The 19909-nt window shown below is 47.3% G+C and overlaps 1 protein-coding gene across 1 annotated transcript; it reads left to right on the plus strand.

Moving 5' to 3' along the window:
• The first annotated feature begins 62 nt into the window (after nt 1–62).
• MROH7 (maestro heat like repeat family member 7) lies at nt 63–19728 on the plus strand. Its single transcript, XM_034780095.1, is given in 16 exon segments — nt 63–167; nt 2194–2282; nt 3064–3190; nt 3370–3410; nt 5034–5184; nt 5676–5830; nt 9416–9554; nt 10472–10635; nt 11826–11963; nt 12076–12190; nt 13219–13359; nt 15096–15254; nt 16399–16510; nt 16513–16553; nt 16817–16928; nt 19493–19728. Coding segments are annotated over 16 exon segments (2025 nt in total).
• The last annotated feature ends 181 nt before the right edge of the window (nt 19729–19909 follow it).

Raw genomic sequence — 19909 nt, forward strand, 5'->3', positions numbered from 1 at the left:
TGAATCCAGTCCATGTAGGTGAGGAGTCAGGCACTGCTCTGAGGATCCAAGAACATACCCCTATGACCCAGGAGGGGGAGGAAGGTACCAAGAGTTTGGTCACTGGACGTGAGGAGTCAGCTGATGTCCTGATGACCCAGCTGTGCCTTCTGGGGCTGGAGGAAGTGGTGACCAAGAATGCTCTACATGATGGCCTGTCGGAGCACTGCACCGCACAGGCCACTTAGAATCATAGAATATCAGGGATGGAAGGGACCTCAGGAGGTCATCTAGTCCAACCCCCTCCTCAAAGCAGGACCAATTCCCAACTAAATCACCCAGCCAGGGCTTTGTCAAGCTGGGCCTTAAGAACCTCCAAGGAAGGAGATTCCACCACCTCCCTAGGTAAAGCATTCCAGTGCTTCACCACCCTCCTAGTGAAATAGTGTTTCCTAATATCCAACCTAGATCTCCCCTACTGCAACTTGAGACCATTGTTCCTTGTTCTGTCATCTGCCACCACTGAGAACAGTTCCTCTTTGGAACCCCCCTCAGGTAGTTGAAAGCAGCTATCAAATCCCCCCTCATTCTTCTCTTCTGGAGACTAAACAATCCCAGTTCCTTCAGCCTCTCCTCATAAGTCATGTACTCCAGACCCCTAATCATTTTTGTTGCCCTCCGCTGGACTCTTTCCAATATTTCCACATCCTTTTTGTAGTGTGGGGCCCAAAACTGGACACAGTACTCCAGATGAGGGTATTAATTAAGCAATTCCATGTTATCCAAATAAAGGTGCTCATTGAATAACCAGAGGTTAGTGTAGAGGGAGGAGTAGCTATAGAGAGTGTGATGGGGCAAGGCCAGATGGCTAGAGTAAAGTAGTGAGGAACAGGTATGTTAGCCCCAGGCTAAACAAATCCCTGGTACCATGGTAACCAAATGGCAGTTGCTCCAGGTTCATCAAGACACCTGGGGCCAATTAAGATCCTTCTAGAAGGCAGTGGAGATAGCTAGATTGATTGGGACACCTGAAACCAATCAAGGACTGGCTGGAACTAGTTAAAAGCCTCCCAGTTAGTCAGTGCGGGGTGGGTGTCAGGAGCTATAGGAGGGAGCAGTGCTGTTGGAGGAATGAAGTAGTACAAATCCATATCAGGTGTATGGAAGGAGGCCCTGAGGTAATTGTGAAGAAGATATTGAGTGGGGGCTGCTGTGGGGAAGTAGCCCAGGGAATTGTACATGCCCTATTTCCAAAAAGTCAGCTTCCATAGCTGCTAAGTTTAGGGTCCCTGGGCTGGAGCCCGGAGTAGAGGGCAGGCCCAGGCTCAGGCTCCCCCTCTCCCCTCCCTGATTAATTATTGATACTGGGAGACAACAGAGACTGTGTGAGGGAGGGTTGTTCTCCTCACCTCCCTTGCTGGCTTATGATAAAAATGGCTCAGTAGACTGTGACCCTTGCCTCTAGAGAGAGAAGGGCTATGTGTTAGGAGTCAAGGACAGAACTTTGTCACAAGGGCCACACATGGGTGGTGAGTTTTTCTGACACACGAGCACTGTTCCAATGCATGTCTTTGTGTATTTAATTTGGAAGGACTCTATTGCAAGCACCATACAAAAGCCAGAACACTAAGCGTTACCTGGTCACAAAGGAGATCCAACCAGCCCATCTGTGCTGCCCAGGCAGCAGCAGACCAACCTGGCACCAAGTCAAACTTTTGGGCAAGCCACCTCCTAGTCCAAGTGATCTCTTCCCCTGGGGCGAGGAAGTTAATGCAGAATCCAAGAGGAGGCCCAGAAAATGGTCAAGAATAAACCAACTGGAATAAATGAGCCTTGCAGAGTACTTTAGAGATAGCCAGTGAGTGGCTCTGGCCTACATCTCCTGAGGTAAATTCCTCAGCAGAGGACTTTCCACCGAGAAAGCTCTATCCCTGGCCCAGTTAGAGAATGGACTTGCCCCAGCTCACTTTCACTGTCAAGCGGGGACACAGGGCGAGAGGGTCAGAGAGGGGTGTGATTGGGTCGGCTGCTCATTATGGATTTATTCACTTGGGGGGCCTGGCTGGGACTTTGGTCTGGCCTTGGGGGTTAGCTACCCTCCCTGTGCTCTCTGGAGATTGGGGTCATCCCCTTGTTAGGGCAGAGGGACAAACACTGGGGTTGGCAGGGCTACCAGGAGCTCATCACTACGTTTGTCTCCTCTGTGATTCACAGAAGCACATTAAATCGCTGCCGCAGGATTCACTGGACTCACACTCCAGTGCCGTGTGCCGTCAGGGGATTCTGCTCATCACAGACTGCAGGTACTCGGACGTCTCGCCCTGACTCTGTAGAGTCAGGAATCCCAGCCTCCCAGGAGAGACGTCCAGCTCCCATGGCCGAGCATTCAGAGGGACAGAACGGGGAGCACTCACCTCACTCGCCGCCTGGCTGGGTGGGTTGTTCAGACTGACATGCAGGATCTTGAATCCAAGCACTAGTTACAGTGAATGGAGTCTCCCCTCCCGCTCTGTCCAGATGTTTGCTGAGGTTCCCCTGTGAGGGTGGACTAATCCTCCCACCAGCAACGATACAGGATACCAGAATAGCCACACCCCTGCTGCTTTCCCCGATGCCAGTCCTACACTCTGCCAGCACACGAGGAAAGGTGGTCTCCTGGTTATGGCCCTGGACTGGCACTCTGGAGACTGGGGTCACTTCCTGGCTCTGCCACAGACTCCTGAGTGGACATGTCAGTGATTCAATTTCCCTTCTGTAAAATGGGGGTAGTAATGATACTTCCTCTGCCTGTCTTGGGTAATTCGATTATAAGCAGGGCCTGTCGCTAAATCTGTATGGCACCTAATACAATGGGGCTCAAATCTCGGTTATGGCCTCTAGGCACGACTGTAACACAAATAACCATAATAATTAGCCCCGTCCCTGCTGTTCTCATCCACACTGCTCCTTTATGCTGAAAGCATTAGCACAAACCTCTGCCAGCCATGTTTTCCCGTCCTTTCTTACGGCCCCACAGTGACAGAATGAAAGTTCCGGTGCTTCTTCCACAGCGGGAATTCCAATGGGTGCTTATTTTTCTACTAGCAAAGCGAAGCTGCCTCTGGAGGGTAAAGAGAAGTTGGATGTGGTCATTGTCTGTGTTACCAGCATCTTTGCCTTGCCCTCAATCGAGGCCTTGCAAAGGCAGGAAAGCCACAAAGTAAATGTGAAGGTAATTCATTGTCCTCCTCTGAGCACATTGCCTCTGTGTCTTTTGGTTAGTTTACACCCACTCCCTTGGCTTGCCTAGAACCTGAATCTGAATCCTTCCTGCGCCATCAAATGTTGCGTAGGCTCGGCCATCCCTGTGTATCCACTCTCTGCATGTCCTCCATGTGTTACGTCCCATAGGGTTCCCTCTCGAGATCCTGTTTGATGGAGGAAAATGGGAAGCCTTTCAAACATAGAATCATATGAAATGAAGGGCTGGAGGGACCTTGAGAATCATGAAGTCCAGCTCTCTGCACTGAAGCAAGACTAAATATACCTAGACCATCCCTGACAGGTGTTTGTCCAGCTTGTTCTTAAAAACCTCCAAGGACGGGGATTCCACAGCCTCCCTTGGAAGCTTATTCCAGAGCTTAGCTGTGCTTAGAGTTAGAAAGTTTTTCTTAATATTACCCTAAATCTCCCTTGCAGCAGATTAAGTCCATTACTTGTCATACCTGCAGTGGCCATGGCGAACAACTGTCTTTATAACAGCCCTTAACATACTTGTTATCAGGTCCCATCCCCTCAGTCTTCTTTTTTCAAACATGCCCAGTTTTTTTTAACCTTTCCTTATATAAAAGGTTTAGAAAACCTGACTTCTTTTTTGTTGCTCTCCTCTGGACTCTCTCCACCTTTCCCAAACGTATTGTCTTCTCCTAGAACCTGAGAGGAAGATGGGGTCTGTGACAGCAGTGCTACATCAAATGCCCAAAGAGATCTTGGGTATCTACGAGCCCACCAGGACTTGTGAGAACATCTCTGAAATTGTTAAGGTGAATCCTCAACGAAGGGTGTAATGAAAAGTATTTCTGGCTGCAGGTGTGTTCCCAGTGTTGTACCTCTCGGTATATAGTGCAGAGCGGAGCAGGCTGAAAATAGGAATTCTGATATTTCAACATTCAACAAATTGGGATGAAAAATTGAAATATCAATGTTTTTTCACAGAATGGAAAGTTCCAAATTATTTCAATTTGGAAATGTCAAAATACTTCATTTTGGCTTAGTTTGACATTGAATTGCGTCAAACTGCCACAGTGTTTCATGGGAGTTGTAGTTCGGGTGCCTCTTGCCCCCATTCTCCTTCATGGGCCAGGATTCCCAGGTGGATTACATCTCCCATAATGCAGTGTGGCAGTTCAGCCAGAGGGGAATCCGGGGTGCATCATGGGAGATGTAACCAAGCCCATAGAGGAAAATGGCAGTACCTGAACTCCCATGAGGTAGTGCGGCAGCACAGGTGGATACAGATTAATATCAAACTGAAACATTTCAATTTTTTTTCTTGTGGAAAAATTTAATTTTCTGGAGAAATTGAACAGAAAATTCCTGACCAGCTGTTGCTCAGAGCTTGTCAGCCATAATACTTTTCTTTCATCTATATTTTAGAGGGGAACTACCTGTCCTTTATCTAAGGCTCAGTGAGCACAAAAGAAAATACCAATGAAGCTTGGTTGGCCTCACTAACTGAATAGTTTGAGGCAGTGACTATACAATATCTACAGGGGTATTTGGTTTGAAGCAGTGACTAAATAATACTCCCCAGGGTATTTGGTTACAGTATCCCATACACGCGGCTCAGGAGAAAGTCAAAGGCTGAATGCATCACACACCAGAGCAGTAGAACTCTCGTGAAGCATTGGTATGGTTGAATGACCTTGAAATTGTTGGCGGCAGCTCATTCTTAAATAAGTTGAAAAAAGCCAAACTTAGTTTTGTCTGGATTTTGCTTATCAATTGTGCCAGCGGCAGAGTGGGTGTCCAGCTGGGTCACCTACATCAGGTGCTTTGGTTGTGTTCTTCCAGAGATTTGGACAATTTCTCAGTCCAGACCAGATGGCAGACCTTCTACTGACAGTTGTAGAAAGCTTGAAGGAGGCCAGTGAGAGCACCATTGAAGCATCAAAGACTATTCTGAATGTAATCCTGCAGAAGTACAAGCAGAAGATACAGATGGAGGTAGTTGACTCTTGGGAGTTGGGGAGCATTTAGAATCTCCTGTCCTGGGGTACCATCAGCGGGACTCTTTCTTCATTGTGATGCTGATATTTTAAAGTGTTGCAAGTGGACTGTCTAAAGCTGGGAAATGAACCTATGTTCCATTGTCTCGGGACTTGGAGACTGCATCTGGAAGTCCTCTTCAAGCTGCTGCAGTTCCCTCTTGTTCTGGTTAAAGAAGTCCTACTGATTTGCTCTTCAACTTTGTTTGTAGGTATCAATCTCTTCTACAAAACACTAGAGAATTGATCACTAGGAACATTCCTTGCGTTGGCCAGGAGAAGGACCAGGCAATGTAAGAAGTCTTCTATAATGATGCTTGATGAGCTCTCCAGGAAGGTGGAATTGCTCTCATTAATAGTGTCTGCCCTATTCTGCTCTGATTCTTACCCCAAAAGGAACCCCCTACACACGTGCGCGCACATTCTCTAAGCTGTATTGTTTTCTTCTAGGTGCCAAAGATTGTGGACAGGATCCACTCCCAGCTCAGAGCCATCCATCATTCCCATGCCAGACAGGTAGTGATGATGGCCTTATGCCTCCTGGCTCGTGCTTTCATGGAAGAAGAGTCCATAGCCCTTCTAAAGTGTCCACTCCCGTTGGACAGGTATGAAACTTCCTAATGACCTGAATACTGAGAGCTCACTCTTTGGGTTCCTTATTCTTTCCTCTCCTCCTGAGATGTCTCAGACTGGCAGTAGCTTCCTTGTTGTGCATAAAATGTCTTTCTTGCCAAGGGTCAATTACACCACTAACCACTGAGAAATGAGACCCTCTCTGGCTTCCATCCCAGGAAGCTTCTTCTCCATCCATCTCATAATGGCAGGAATCACAGATTTGCCCAGACGCCCTATGCGATACTTACTAACTGTGCCATTTGATGTGTGTCACTCGCTTGCTTGGAATGAGTGGAAGGGGGGAAATCCCACTGAGGAGAGCACCTGGGGCTAAATTCTCAGTCTGCAGAATTGGTGCATGACTACATGTACAGCTGCCTGTGTTTGCAAAACAAAAATCTGCATGTGTACATGGGTTCTTGCGTGCACTGGTACCATTGCTGGACATGCTCTCCCTAGACTCTGGATGCCTCAACCACAACTTAAAATTCACAGTAGTTGGTGGGGGGGGGGGGGCACAGTAGATGGCTGAAGTCCATTGCTCCTGCCCCCTACAACCACCGTCAGATACAGTCCCAAAACATGATTTCCCCAGGCCATTGAATAACCCTCTTCAACCCTTATCCCGTCTCCTCCCCAAACAGCCAGAGTAAAAGATGGGCTTTGTGGTGTGTTCCGAAGGGTGACCAGTCCAGGCTGTAGCAGACCAACAGGGAAAATACATTCCACAGCTCCCACTGTTCTGTATCAAAGGAGTTGCAGCTTGAGGGCTTTCAGAAGCTGCAGCTATGGCAATATGTTATGGGGAGAGATGGACTCCCAGGTAACCCAGACATACAGCGCTTTCTTTGTTGGTACCTGTGATGGATTCCCCCGGGGGTGCCATCTGGAAGTGGGATACCACTGAGCCCCCTTGACCCACCAGCCTGGGCTCTCTTTTACACTGTACTGCTGTGACAAGCTGACAAGCTCTCTTCAGGCTTCAGCCTGCACTTTCATATAGGTACACATATAGGTAGGGACACACCCAGCTGCAGTTACATGCAGATGCTCTGACCAGCTACTGCACGGGAAGGCTCCAGCAAGGGCATCTCCCAGTTCATAAGGTACACACCCTTTATGGAGTGTAAACCCAACATTATACCATCTTGCACTGCACGGGCAAACTGTACAATGTAAGCTCATGAAATTCGCCCCCTCCCTCAATGTGGAGACGAACATACCACAGCTTTCTGCCCTGAGTTATGACTTCCACACACTGGTTTTAGATAAAGCAAAACCAAGTTTATTAACTACAGAAGATAGATTTTAAGTGATAGCAAACAGATCAAAGCAGATTACCTAGCAAATAAACAAAAAACACAACCTAAGCTTAATATACTACATAGATTGATATGAATAGCAAATTCTCATCCTAAGTGATGATACAAGCAGGCTGTAGATTCTTAAGGGGCAAGCTGCACTTGCTTACAGCTTGAAATCCCCAGGTGTTCCATTCACAGGCTAAAAATCCCTTTAGTCTGGGTCCAGCACTTCCCCCAGTTCAGTCTTTGTTCCTCAGATGTTTCCAGGAGTCTCCTTGGGTGGGGGAGTTAGTGAAGAACCCTGATGATGTCCCTCCCCTGCTTATATAGCTTTTGCATATGGCAGGAATCCTTTGTTTCAAAGCTTGGTTCCCATGCCAGTCAGTGGAAAAATACTGACATCCCAAGATGGAGTCCAGCACTAGGTGACCAGGTCACATGTACCTGTAGTGTCATAGCAGCTATTACTCAGAGGCTGTCTGTAGAGTCCTCAGGAAGCCTCCCCAGGTGGGAGATAAGCTTCTCCGAAGGCCTATTGTTCTCTCTAATGGCTCATTAACTTTAATGGGCCCTTCCCAGCCAGCCATCTAGACGGAGAGCCTTTTGCCTAGTGGGCGTTCCCCAGGTTAAACACATTTGAAATACAGATACATAGTCAATATGTCTAACTTCAGATACAAAAATGATACCTGCATATAAATAGGATAATCATATTCAGCAAATCATAGCCTTTTCAATGATATCTCACATGACCTACCTTGCATAAAATACATCATAAGTGTCATAATCATATCATCATAATATCACTGTGAAGAATATGGGATGCAGTGTCACAGTACCAACACCTGGAATTCCACTTGGAAGCCCATGTGCAGCTCCTAGAACACCAAGGTGATGTATTTCCAGCGTAAAGCTCCATTCAGGAAATGAACTGCTACATTCTGGACAAGCTTTCGCTCCTGAATGGTATCAAGGTGTAACCTGAAGGGGCGAGTAGATTACAGGAGTCTAACCTCAAGGTGACAGATAAGATCAGCAAAGTGCCCATGTCCAAAACCAAAGGTCACGCTTGGCTTACCAAGCAAGATGAGAAAGTGCCCTTTGGCATGGCTGTGCCCTGGGCTTCAGTAGTAGACTTGAGTCTATCATGACCCCAGAGCTGTACGCTGACTCAGAAATAATGGCTGTCCTCCATTGAGGTTAGTGAAGGTGATGTGATTCTAGACAGGTTTTTCTGGTTGTGTCCCACAACCTTCTAACAATCTCTCTGCCCTGCCTGGGCTGAATCTCATCCAAGCTCCAGTCTCCTGTAGACACGGGGCCATCCAGTCCCATTCACCAGCGAATCAGCTGTAATGATGATATACAGCTGGGTATCCTCCACAAAGGGCAGGCACCATTGCCCATGTTTCCTTTGTAACCCACCTAGTAGCCTTGTGTGCACATGAAACTAGAAATGAGAGCAGAACTCTACAGGATTCCACAGAAGATCAGTCTGGGGGTGGACAAACTATTCCCCATATTCACCCTCTCAGCCATCCCGTGTATACAGGAGCAAAGCCACTTCAAATGGGTTCCATCTACTCCTAAGCACACTTCATGATCAGCCATATCGAAGGCAGCTGACGTGCTGTCTTCATCTGTAGCCAGGAGACAATCAACCAGTGCCACTCGTGCAGCTTCAGTTCTATACCCAGTTCTAAACACAGGATGAAGGGAATCTAAAGACTGCAGATATTGCCAGAGTTGCTTTGTCTCCACCTCCGTGACGATCCTTCCCAAGAGTGGGAGATCTCATACCGGTGGTAGCAGGACCCAGTGGGCTAGGAGCCCCCTCACATTGCAGGCAGTAATGGTCTGTTCATGGCAAGGGTAGTACATCCCCAACCCACTGTAGACACTAGTTCTGCAGTGTGGCCAGGTATATGTGTAGAACCAGCAATCGTCTGTGACAACCTCACATGTGTGTGTGACCTGACTGTATCTTGTAGGTAAAAAATATGGCTGGTTATCTTATAGCAGACTGCAGGTCTGACAGTGGTCTCAGCCCACCATGTTATCTCAAGGTGATGGAACGTGTAACATGGGTCACTTACTGCTTTAGGTACACAATTTTGTTTCCTTGGTATCTGGGATGAGGCCTCGTTGTAGTCACCATCTCTCTGATGGAGCCCCTGACCCTAGTTTAGGTGTCATTTATCCAGTCAGACTGTGGTGTGGCAGAGCTATATGTATCCGATCCAGCGTGTGACTGTCTCTCTCAACTCGTAGAGATGCAGCTGGGATGTGGAGAACATTGGCCAACACAGAGGCAATCTGTCACTCCCACAGACTTCTGGATGTGCTGCTGAAGGAGCTGCAGGAGAGGCCAAGCACCTCTGAGGATAGAGCCTTCATCATACCTCTAGCTGTAAGAAACAATTCACACATGACTCTCACCTCTCTTCAAAGAGGAGAGAGGTCCACGTCTGAGGGATATATTGCTGTGAATTCTCCCTGGGGAAGGGATGGGGAGAGCTGCCCTGTATCTCTGGCAGAGCCCTGAAAATGCTCCCATTTTTCATTTCTTTGCCTTCCACAGGAAATGCTGTGTCCTAGACACCAGCCATCTTGTCATACATGGCTGGACCAAGCTCCCTGCGGAGCCCATCAAAGCTGCTACTTAATGACCTGGAGGGGACCTCACTGGTGCCATTTCCTCTGTCCCCCAACAGGGACTGAGTAGTCAGTCTCCTCCCACTGTCTGCAGCACTCCACCTCCTCCCTTTCCTCTTTTCTCCTTCTCAGGGTCCAAGCAGGCTCGCTCCTGCCTCCATTGTCAGAGGGTGGGTGCACTGCCTCCCATCTCCATAGTGCTTTGTCTCCCCGAGGCCTGAGCGCACCACTTCGATAGCAGCCTCAGATACAGCTGGTCCTGGTCAGTGGGACTCAAGCATTTTCCAAAGGAAGTCTGTATCATTGTCCCCATTTTTTATAGGTGGGGAAACTGAGGCAAAAAGTGGGGCAGTGACTTGCCTAAGGTCACCCAGTAGGCCAGTGGCAAATCTGGGAACAGAATCCAGGTTTCCTGAATCCCAGTCCAGTGTTCTGTCCATTAGGCCATGCTGCCTCTTCTTTGGCATTGAAACCCTGGTCTCTCCTGCATGGCAATGCAGAGCATGAAGCGAAGGGGTAGGGGTATCACGACAAAACAATACAACCTCTTCTTACTGGCAAAGCCCTGGGCTAAGCAGCCTTGCTGTGGTCCAGGGAGCCGAGGACTGGCTATGAAATGGAAGGCCTGGGGGGAAGCAGAGGATTTTAGCTGCATTTGTTTCCCTCCTTCAGGCAGCCAGTGCTCTGTGCGAGGTGTTATCCGTATCCATGTGCACACGGACGGTGACACGCTTCTATCCCCGCCTCCTGATGGCCCTGCTTGTTCAGGTGCACTATACCATTGGGCTTGGCCTGCCCGACAGCGGGGTGTCCAGGAAGGAGCTCATCCCTGCTTGGTAACTACTGAAAGGACGAGATGCTAATTGCATATATCAGACTCCTCCCTGGGTTCAGCTGCCTGTATAGGTTACTTGTCGTCATGTTCCAGGCCTTTTATGGCTTGCCCCCACCCTCCCTATCATAAGAACGGCCGTACTGGGTCAGACCAAAGGTCCGTCTAGACCAGTATCCTGTTTTCTGACAGTGGCCAATGCCAGGTGCCCCATAGGGAATGAACAGAACAGGTAATCATCCAGTGATCCATCCACTGTCGCCCATTCCCAGCTTCTGACACACACAGGCTAGGAACCCCATCCCTTATCCATATCATCTTTCATTCACTAACAAGAGGTCGACTCTTTCCTCCAATTAGCCCCCAGTGCCAACCTCCATCAAACAAGCACCTTCACTGACCCTGCCACACGGGTGGTGCTCCCCATAAACATCTGCCAAGCTACTTCCAATCCCTTCTTCAAATGCTCCTTTGCCATGATGCCTACAAAAAACTCGACAACAGTCAGGTTGCTGGGATGCTGAGACCACTGTCTGCCATGCTGACTGGTACTGGCTCATTGTTTCCTTGTGCTCCCCCAGCTCTGTCTGTCTGTCTCGTCTCATGCTGAGATGTAACCTGTTTGGAGCAGAGACAGTCTTTCATTTCTTGCTTTGTACAGCACCTGGCACAATGGGGTCCTAGTCCAGGACTAGGGTTCCTAGGTGCTACTGTAATACAAATAAATAATAATCTATAAGACTCTATCGTAGCTCCATGCTTTCCATATGCTCCCACCAGTGAAGTCACCCCTCAGCACCCCAGTGCTCCTCTCTTACAAACAGTTGTGTTACAGCTCCATGCATGTGTGCTGTGCAGGGCGGGGTGTCACTGATATGTTATAGCGCAGTCTCTTGTATGTGCAGTATGCTTACCCGCAGCATGGTGTTGGGCTCAACGGCTCAGTTATAGCCTTGCAGGTGCCGCATGGGAGCAGTGCGGGCTTGGTCTTGGTTGCCGTGCTGCCTGTTTTAGGCCTCAGTGCAGTGACTGTGCTTTGGACATGCAGTGCAGGGTTGGGGTTGCCATCTCAATGACATTGCAGTGCACCGCGAGTCCCGTCTTGACACAATGCAGGTATCTGGGGGGATGGGATAGAGGATTGCTCTGAGCAAGGCCGGTGTCGCTTTAATGCGGGTATTGCTCTGATTGCAGCTGTGTTGTGAAGACAGTAAAGACCCTTCTCCTAAAAATGGGATGCCACTACGAGTTCACCTCTGTTGAGAAGGAGGGAGGCTGGGAACTGCTCACTAACTCTGAGGAGCACCATCGCGGGGTAGGCCTGCTTGCAAGGTGAGAGGCGAGAGCTTTGCTCCTGACAGATCTTCTCATCCCTCCCTTCTGCCAACTGCTCCCCCCGCCTCCTCACCTCCTCTGTAATAAGGGCATCTGTTTGCTCCCACAGAGCCATGGTCCACTATTCTTGCTATCAGCTGTGGCGGATCTTGTACCTTCTGGTCCCGTTCCTCGAACGAGGTGATAAACAGCACAAGCTCACAGCGATGGCCTTTTTCGTTGAGGTAAACGTTATTGGCTCACATCTATTGTGGTACAAAAGAGCATGAGCTGCATCTTCCCTTTCTGGACTGGTCAGCTAACCTCGGACTCCAAGTGTCTCCTATATCTGATTCACTGAGCTTTTGGGGAAAGCCTGAATAGCCCTTGAGAGTGTTCAAGAGACTATGTGCATGTGTCAGAAATAGCTATAATACTTTGCCCTTCTACAACATCTTCCATCTGAGGATCTCAAGACACTTTGAACATTTCTCCCCACTGCAGCACATTGAGGTAGATGAGTGTTATCACCCCCATTTTACAGATGGGGAAACTGCGGCAACAAGGCCTTAATTCCGCAAGTCACATAAGAAGTCTGTGGCAGAGACCAGAATAGAAACCTTTTAGTCCTGTGCTTTGGTCTGTGCTCCCTCTCTTTTCCTAAATGTAGGTTTATAGTATGTAAATATCTTTTATAGACAGGCCAAAATTCTCAAATGTGGGTACCTGGCTTTGAGTACCCACTCCGTCTTTAGGCACCTGAATAAGTAGCCCAGTGTTCATAAGTGCTGAGCACCGGAGTTCCCATTGCAGTCAGTAGTTGCACAAAGGGGGTGTGGCCAGCACGCTGACTCCCACACACTGGCCAGTGGTCTGAGATCATGGCTTGGGTAGCATATGATTCACCTGCCAGTGGTCTGAGATCATGGCTTGGGTAGCATATGATTCACCTGCATAATCTCAAAAATCTCATAAAGTCAGCCCAAGGAATGGGCATCATGCCCACTGCAGACACAAGGGATGGTTTTTGCACTTGTTGTTGGTGCATGGAATAGACTTCATGCCCACAAAGAGATAGTCTATGAACATCTGGAATGAGATTCTTACCTGTCTTGAGCACAAGGAGCAGGCGTCATTCCCCCTCTAGGCATGGCAAATAGACTTCATACATGCTGGAGCATTTACAGCAATTTCATGGTAATGTTCATCCAGAGAACAGACAGACAGCTGTCTGTTTTGCAGCCTGTTATTGGCCTACTCTTTGTCTTTTTAGCTTCTCCATATGCCACAGGCAAAGCGGCTCCCAGAAAAATATTCTGTGCTCCGTCTGCTGAAAGGACTGACCGACCCAGATCCAGTTATCAGAGCACTGTGCGTCAAAGGACTGATCACCGTGGCAGACTGGCCAGGGAAGGTGAGATGGAATCCATTTCATTACGCAATCAATATCCATGTAATTACTCCAGAAGTATCAGTAACACTAGTAGAAATCTAGAGTAACTCTCTCTGCTGATGGAAGTGAAACAGATTCCATTCCTGTTTGTGCAGAACGAGAACTGCTGGCCTGGATCAAGGCTAGGTGAACAGCATCTAGAATTGCTCCAGATCTCAGCCTTTCAAAGCAGACCCAGAACCATTTATCTGGATCTGAGATCAGTGAGCAGCATTTAATATTGCTCCAGATCTCAGCCTTGCAAAGCAAAAAACCCTCTTAACTGGGTGTACTTGAAAATGCTATTACCGATATCAGTGAAACTTTCAAGGAAGAGGCATATCCTCATTGATAGAGCACTACCAAATTCACGTCCATTTTAGTCCATTTCACAGTCATGGGATTTTAAAAATCATAAATGTCATTATTTCACCTATTTCACCTGAAATTTCATGGTGGTGTAATTGCAGAGGTCCAGACCCAAAAAGGAGTTGGGTGAGGGGTCTGCAAAATTATTGTAGAGGCGTTGCGGTACTGCTACCCTTACTTCTGCACTGTTGCTGGCAGTGGGGCGGCCTTCAGAGCTGGGCAGCTGGAGAGAAGTGGCTGCTGGCCAGGAGCCCAGCTCTAAAGGCAGAGCTGCCATCATCAGCAGCGCAGAAGTAAGGATGGCCTGGTATGGTATTGCCACCCTTACTTCTGCGCTGCTGCCTGCAGAGCTGGGCCCTCAGTCAGCAGCCGCACTCTCCAGCCACCTAGCTCTGAGTGCAGTGCAGAAGTAAGGCTGGCAATACAGTGACCCCCGAAAATAACCTTGCGACCCCCCTGCAACTCCCTCTTGGGTCAGGACCCCCAATTTGAGAAACACTGGTCTCCCCCGTAAAATCTGTATAGTAAAGGGTAAAAGCACACAAAAGACCGGATTTCACAGGGGAGATCAGATTTCATGGTCTGTGATGCATTTTTCATGGCCGTGAATTTGGTAGGGCCCTGCTCATTGGGTATCTAACACTGCACACTAGAGACAGGGTAGGAAATAAATTTCTGCATTATTGCATAAAATGCAATCTGAGGGCTGTGTATGGATTATAGCACTGGTTTTCAACCTGTGGCCCACAAACTATGCCTAAGATTTCCAAAAGGGTCTGTACCTCCATTCAAAATGTTTTAGGGCTCCACAAATGAAAAAAAGGTTGAAAACCAGTGGATTATATTAAAAAGGACTAGGATTATACATTGTCATCTTTTACGCCTTTACATTGTCTATTTTTGACTACTTTAGTGCCTGGTCATGTCCTAGAAAAATCAGTTTATTTGAATTGTCATGGCATAAATGTGAGCAGAAATCAGTCATTTCATTAGCAATGAAATAAATGCAAAAGGGAAAAGAAAACCTCATGACTGCTTTGTTTTTGTTTTTTTTAATTGTTTGCCTCCTATATTCACACATGGTGAGCCCAAAAAAAGCCTCATACCATCACTATGACCAAGAAGTGAATTGGGGGCAGGGAAAGAATGTGACATAGGCTGTAATTTACAGGGAACAGGGTCTGAATTCTGTGGAAAGTCCATTTTAAGCTAACCTTGCCATTTTCTTGGGGGCTTTTTCAGTATTTAGAAAAATTCTCACAGTGGTTGTTTTCTTTTTAAACTGAAAACCAGAATCCTTGGTGAGACAGTGTGGGGTAGTTACTGCATCAACTTCTTCGGTATAGGAGATAAAGGTCCTGGTGCCAGCCATGATAAACAGCTTGTGTGGAGTGGACGGGAGGCTGGTTGTGGAGGCTCTTGCTGATGTGAAGAAGATTCTCAGAGGCCTGGATGTAGCAAGTTATGTTGGCTGCATCACCAGTCCCCTTAGGCTCCTCTTTGATGATGTAAGACAACGGTGTGTGTGAAAGGGATGAGGGAAGGGGAGCCGAGGAGCATGTCCCTTGCACACCAGCAATCAGTTGTATCAAATAATGGAAGTGAAACAATATCATTCTTCCTGCTTTCATTCCCTTCATTCTTGCTCCTGCCCCACCACAGTTGTCTTGTGCCTGTCCCAGCTCCGTGGACCCTGCCGTCTATGACTTGGAGGCACAGCCCATGCTGTAGCCATGCCTAACAGGTTAGGCCCCTACTATAGCATGTGATGGGGGCTGTTTATGGTGTGACACACATATGCCACAGCTACGCATGTCGTACATGGCATATTCAGTCACACTACACACTTTGTGCAACAGAATGAGGCTGGAAAGAAGAGCGATTTCAGCTCTTATCATATATACTGACCTGTTAAGTGCTGAATGCCCTCAACTGCTATTGATGAAGTCAGTAGGAGATGCGGGGACTCAGCACCTTGAAAGATCAAGCCCTGTATCTGTATATAACGCATCGCGAACACCATGTGGCACAGCTCTCCCTTACCAAAAGTGTGATGCGTTATGGTAGCGGTTCTCAAACTTCATTTCACCGCAACCCCCTTCTGACAACAAAAATTACTACAGGACCCCAGGAGGGGAGACCGAAGCTTGAGCCTGCCCCAAGGGCTTCAGCCCCAGGCAACCCTAGGCCCGTTGCCCAGGGCTGAAGCCTTTGGGCTTGGGCTTTGGCCCTGGGTCCCAGTAAGTCTAAGCCAGCCCTAGCTACCACATTAAAATGGCGTCGTGACCCACTTTGGGGTCCTGACCCACAGTTTGAGAACCGCTGCATTATGGGAAATGTAGTCCAACTGGAGATGCTGGCCCACAGAGGAGAATGGGAATACAAGGCACAGACTACAACTCCTGTGGAGCACTGCAATTCCCATTTTCCACTGAAATCTTTTGGCCAACATATTTCAGTTAAAAAACACATTTTCCACAGAAAGCAGGCTCTTCTTGTGGAAAAAAAATTGTTTTGTCAAAAGCCCTAATATAGACCATGGAGCAGCATAAACATTGCAGTAATTTTCATTACAAACCAAGAGGAGTACTACTGTTCACTATCAAGACCCCTGTCTTCCTGACTTCCTCTGTTTGTGTGTCTCTCTCTCAGGAGAGAATGAGTGTGCGTTCTGCTGCCATTTCCTTGTTTGGAAAAATGGTCAAGAAGGTGATGAAGAGTCAGGGGCTTATGAAAGAGGAGGATGTCTTGGACAGTTTGATCCCATTCTTTTGCACCTGCAAGAGGGCAACCCTGACATGGCTGAGGCAAGTTCCTACAGTCATTTAGTTCCAAGCCTCAGTCATCACTATCCCCAGACATCTCTTTCTCCATCTCCACCTTTCAGTGTAGGATCTTCTCCTAATCTATCTACTCTAATGTGTTTCCTTCTGGAAAAAACATAGAGCTTCCCTATCACCTCGTGAAGAAGAAATTCCAGGAGATTCATTTTCATTGCTGGTTATTAACAGTTGGAAAATATTGCCAGTTCCCAGGCTTTTAACTGTGGGAACTCTATCCTGTCTTGTAGAAATGTAAGAATGCCTTGGATGAATGTTCTCGACTCCTGGAATGGAGACTACCTAAACAGGTGGGCAACAGGAAGGCTTGGCACAACCACCAAGAAGATGTGGATGAAATCTGTCAGTACCTTGTAAGTAATCTCTGGGTTCACTGTTAGAACTGTGTGTTGATTTGGTCAAGGGAGGGTTTACACAGAGTAAGATACCCATTTATCAGGCTCTGTGGGTAGGCTTATGAGGAGTTGTGTTGGGTCATCCCTGTCATTAAGCTTTCATTTTATGCATTATCGATGTCTTAGGTGAAGAAACATCAGGAAAATGTCCAAAGGTTCTTGGTCCAAAGCCAGTGCTACCTCAGCAGCACACAGCCTTCTTTACGAAGGGCTGCAGCTATATTCATAGGTAAATCCAGAAAAATGTGCATTTCTTTAGCAAATTCCATAGAAGCACTTTTTCAATATGTTGCGCCGTTCCCTCTAGTAGTGCAAGTTAATTGCTTTTTGCCAGATACCGTGATTTCTTGACCTTATAGTATTTAGTATTGGGTGCAATACAGAACCGGGAGTCACTCCTGGATTTTGTGCTATCAGAATACCCCTAAGGGCCCCACCCATCAGCAACTAATCCTGTGAGAACCTCCAAGATTCCCCTGTATGCTCCTATAGGAATTTCTCTGCAAAAATGTATGTCCTCATCTTGAAAGCCAGCCTCTCAGTATGACCCCAATCCAAAGCTCATTGGAGTCAGTGGAAAGACTCCAGTTGACTTCAGTGGGCTTTTTAATCAAGTCCTATCTCCTTAGCTTCTCCATCTCAGGATTTAGGAACTTGTCCAAATACCTGAGGGCATCCTTGTGTGAAAGACAAAAACTGTGGAAGTCCCTATTGGAGGGTGGGAGAGTAATGGGAATTCCCTGCTTTTAATGGCATGTTCAGGGTTCCTGGTTATGCACATGGACAACATGATGAGAATGAAAGATTTGGACATCATAAGTAATGGTAAATAAATACCTCATTTTTAAATTCCTATGGCCTTGGATGAGTGTGTGTGTGTGTTTGTGTGTGAGTGTGTATGTGTGTCTAAGGAGGCATTGGGATTTATATGCACAAAGATCAGTACTCTTGCTGTGCAAGAACTGTATAAATAGTATTGGTAATAGTTTGAATCTATACCTCTTCTTCCTCTATGCTTTATTCTTGGTGGCACCCTCAATCGCATGTGTTTGACTACCAGTTTTATCACACTAATGACTCTCAAATCCATTCTGGACCCATCTCTCAAAGTTCAGTCTCTTTTCTTATATACACTCTGCAACATCTTATATTGGTTGGTTCACCATTAATTCAAACTCAGTATGACCAGAACTAAACTCTTTTACTACTCCCTTTTTCCAATGTTGTAGGCAACCCCACCATCCTCCTTTTCAACCAGACCTATAACCTTGAATCATCTTTGTCTCCTCTCCAACATCCATGCTATGACCAAATCAGGTTGCTGCTTCTTCCATCACTCTTCCAAATTCTGCTTCTTCCTTTTTGCTCCGATAGCAAAAGCACTTGCCCACTCCCTAATCATCTCCCAGACTGATAACAACAAATTACTTCTGTCTGGTCCCCTGTATACTCAGTTTATTCCTCCTCCAATCCATCCAAAATCCTGGACCAAAACCATCTCTGTGTTATGACTGTATCATCCCCCATCTTAGAATGCCTCCACTAGCTCCCCTTCACCTTCCATATCAAATTCAGGCCTCTTTCAGAGCCTTACATCAGTCAGCCCCAAACTGTATATTTGATTTGATCTCCTTTCACGCTCCATCTCCACTACTATGCCACCGTCATCAGCTTGGATGCCCCTTTTTTAATTCTCCCACTACTGCCTTTGTACGTTCTTCCATGCTTCCCTTATGCATGGAACAGCCTCCCTTAACCAGTTTGCCACGCCACCACCATCTTCTGATTCCCTCCTATAAACTCGCTTCTTCCATGTTGCCTAGGAGAAGTGAGTTAATTTAACTAACTCCTTGGGCTGTCTGTCTGTCTAGATATTTTTATCACATGCACCAGAGTGGCATCTGAGCATTCGTAGATCCATGCCTCATGGCGTTAATGTGAGATCTTATTAATGTAACCATTCTCCTAGCTCTTCCGTTCTCCCCACCTACTCCCCTTTTATTATCCTCATTTGTTGTGTTGTCTGAACTTATGCCTCAATCCTGCAAATTGTTCCTTGTGATCGGACCACTGTGCTCATGCAGAATCCATGGACTTCAGTGAAGCTCCATGCAGGTGGAGGCGTCTGCCCCCATGGAACAACTTGCGGTATTGAGGCTTCTATCATAATTTCTTCAGGACCTGCACAGTGTCTAGACTAGTTCCTGTGAAGCACCCAGCACATGTTTAGGCATCAAGCATAACAAAGTCCTGTCAGGCAAGTACTTTTAAGTACTTTATGGTAGTGTTCCATGGGTGCTGCCGATGGGTAGGAGGATGAGAGGATCTAGCAGGAGGGTATGTTGCAGGTGCTGTAGATGAGGGGGAAATGCAGCAGAGGGCTCTAGGAATGGTATTTCAGACAGCTGAATGCGAGTATGCAAAGACCCCAGTGTGCTGTGCACTTCTGGATTTAAATAGATTTTATGACAGTTCTGTAGTTTCCAATCAACATTTTCTCTTTTGTTTCAGCTCTCGGGGGCTTAATGCATGACCCTGAGGCGTCCGTATGTATCTTTGCTGCTCAGGCACGTGAACGCGTCCTGGCAGTTTACTGGAAAGTAAAGTATGGCCTGGTTGAGCAACACAAAGTGAACAGTGACTCTGCTGAGAAACACAAAAGCCCCCCAAATCCTCCTGCTACCGAAAGCACCTCATCCAGGCTGTTCAATGCCCTCAATCTCTGGAAATTAGCTGCCAAGCACTAACAGCTGGCTCAAAAAGAGAGCCAGGGCTTATGCCCCACTGAGCCCCATGCAGACACAGCCAGACTCTGACGATTATTTTTCTCAACTTGGGCTGCCTGCTCTGTTTTCCAACCAAAGGGAAAATCAAAGGGACTCTGGAGGCGTCATTAACATGCCAAAGAAAGTGAACTGAACATGGGAA

Source organism: Trachemys scripta, chromosome 8 (genome assembly GCF_013100865.1).
Source record: "Trachemys scripta elegans isolate TJP31775 chromosome 8, CAS_Tse_1.0, whole genome shotgun sequence".
NCBI lineage: Eukaryota > Metazoa > Chordata > Testudines > Emydidae > Trachemys > Trachemys scripta.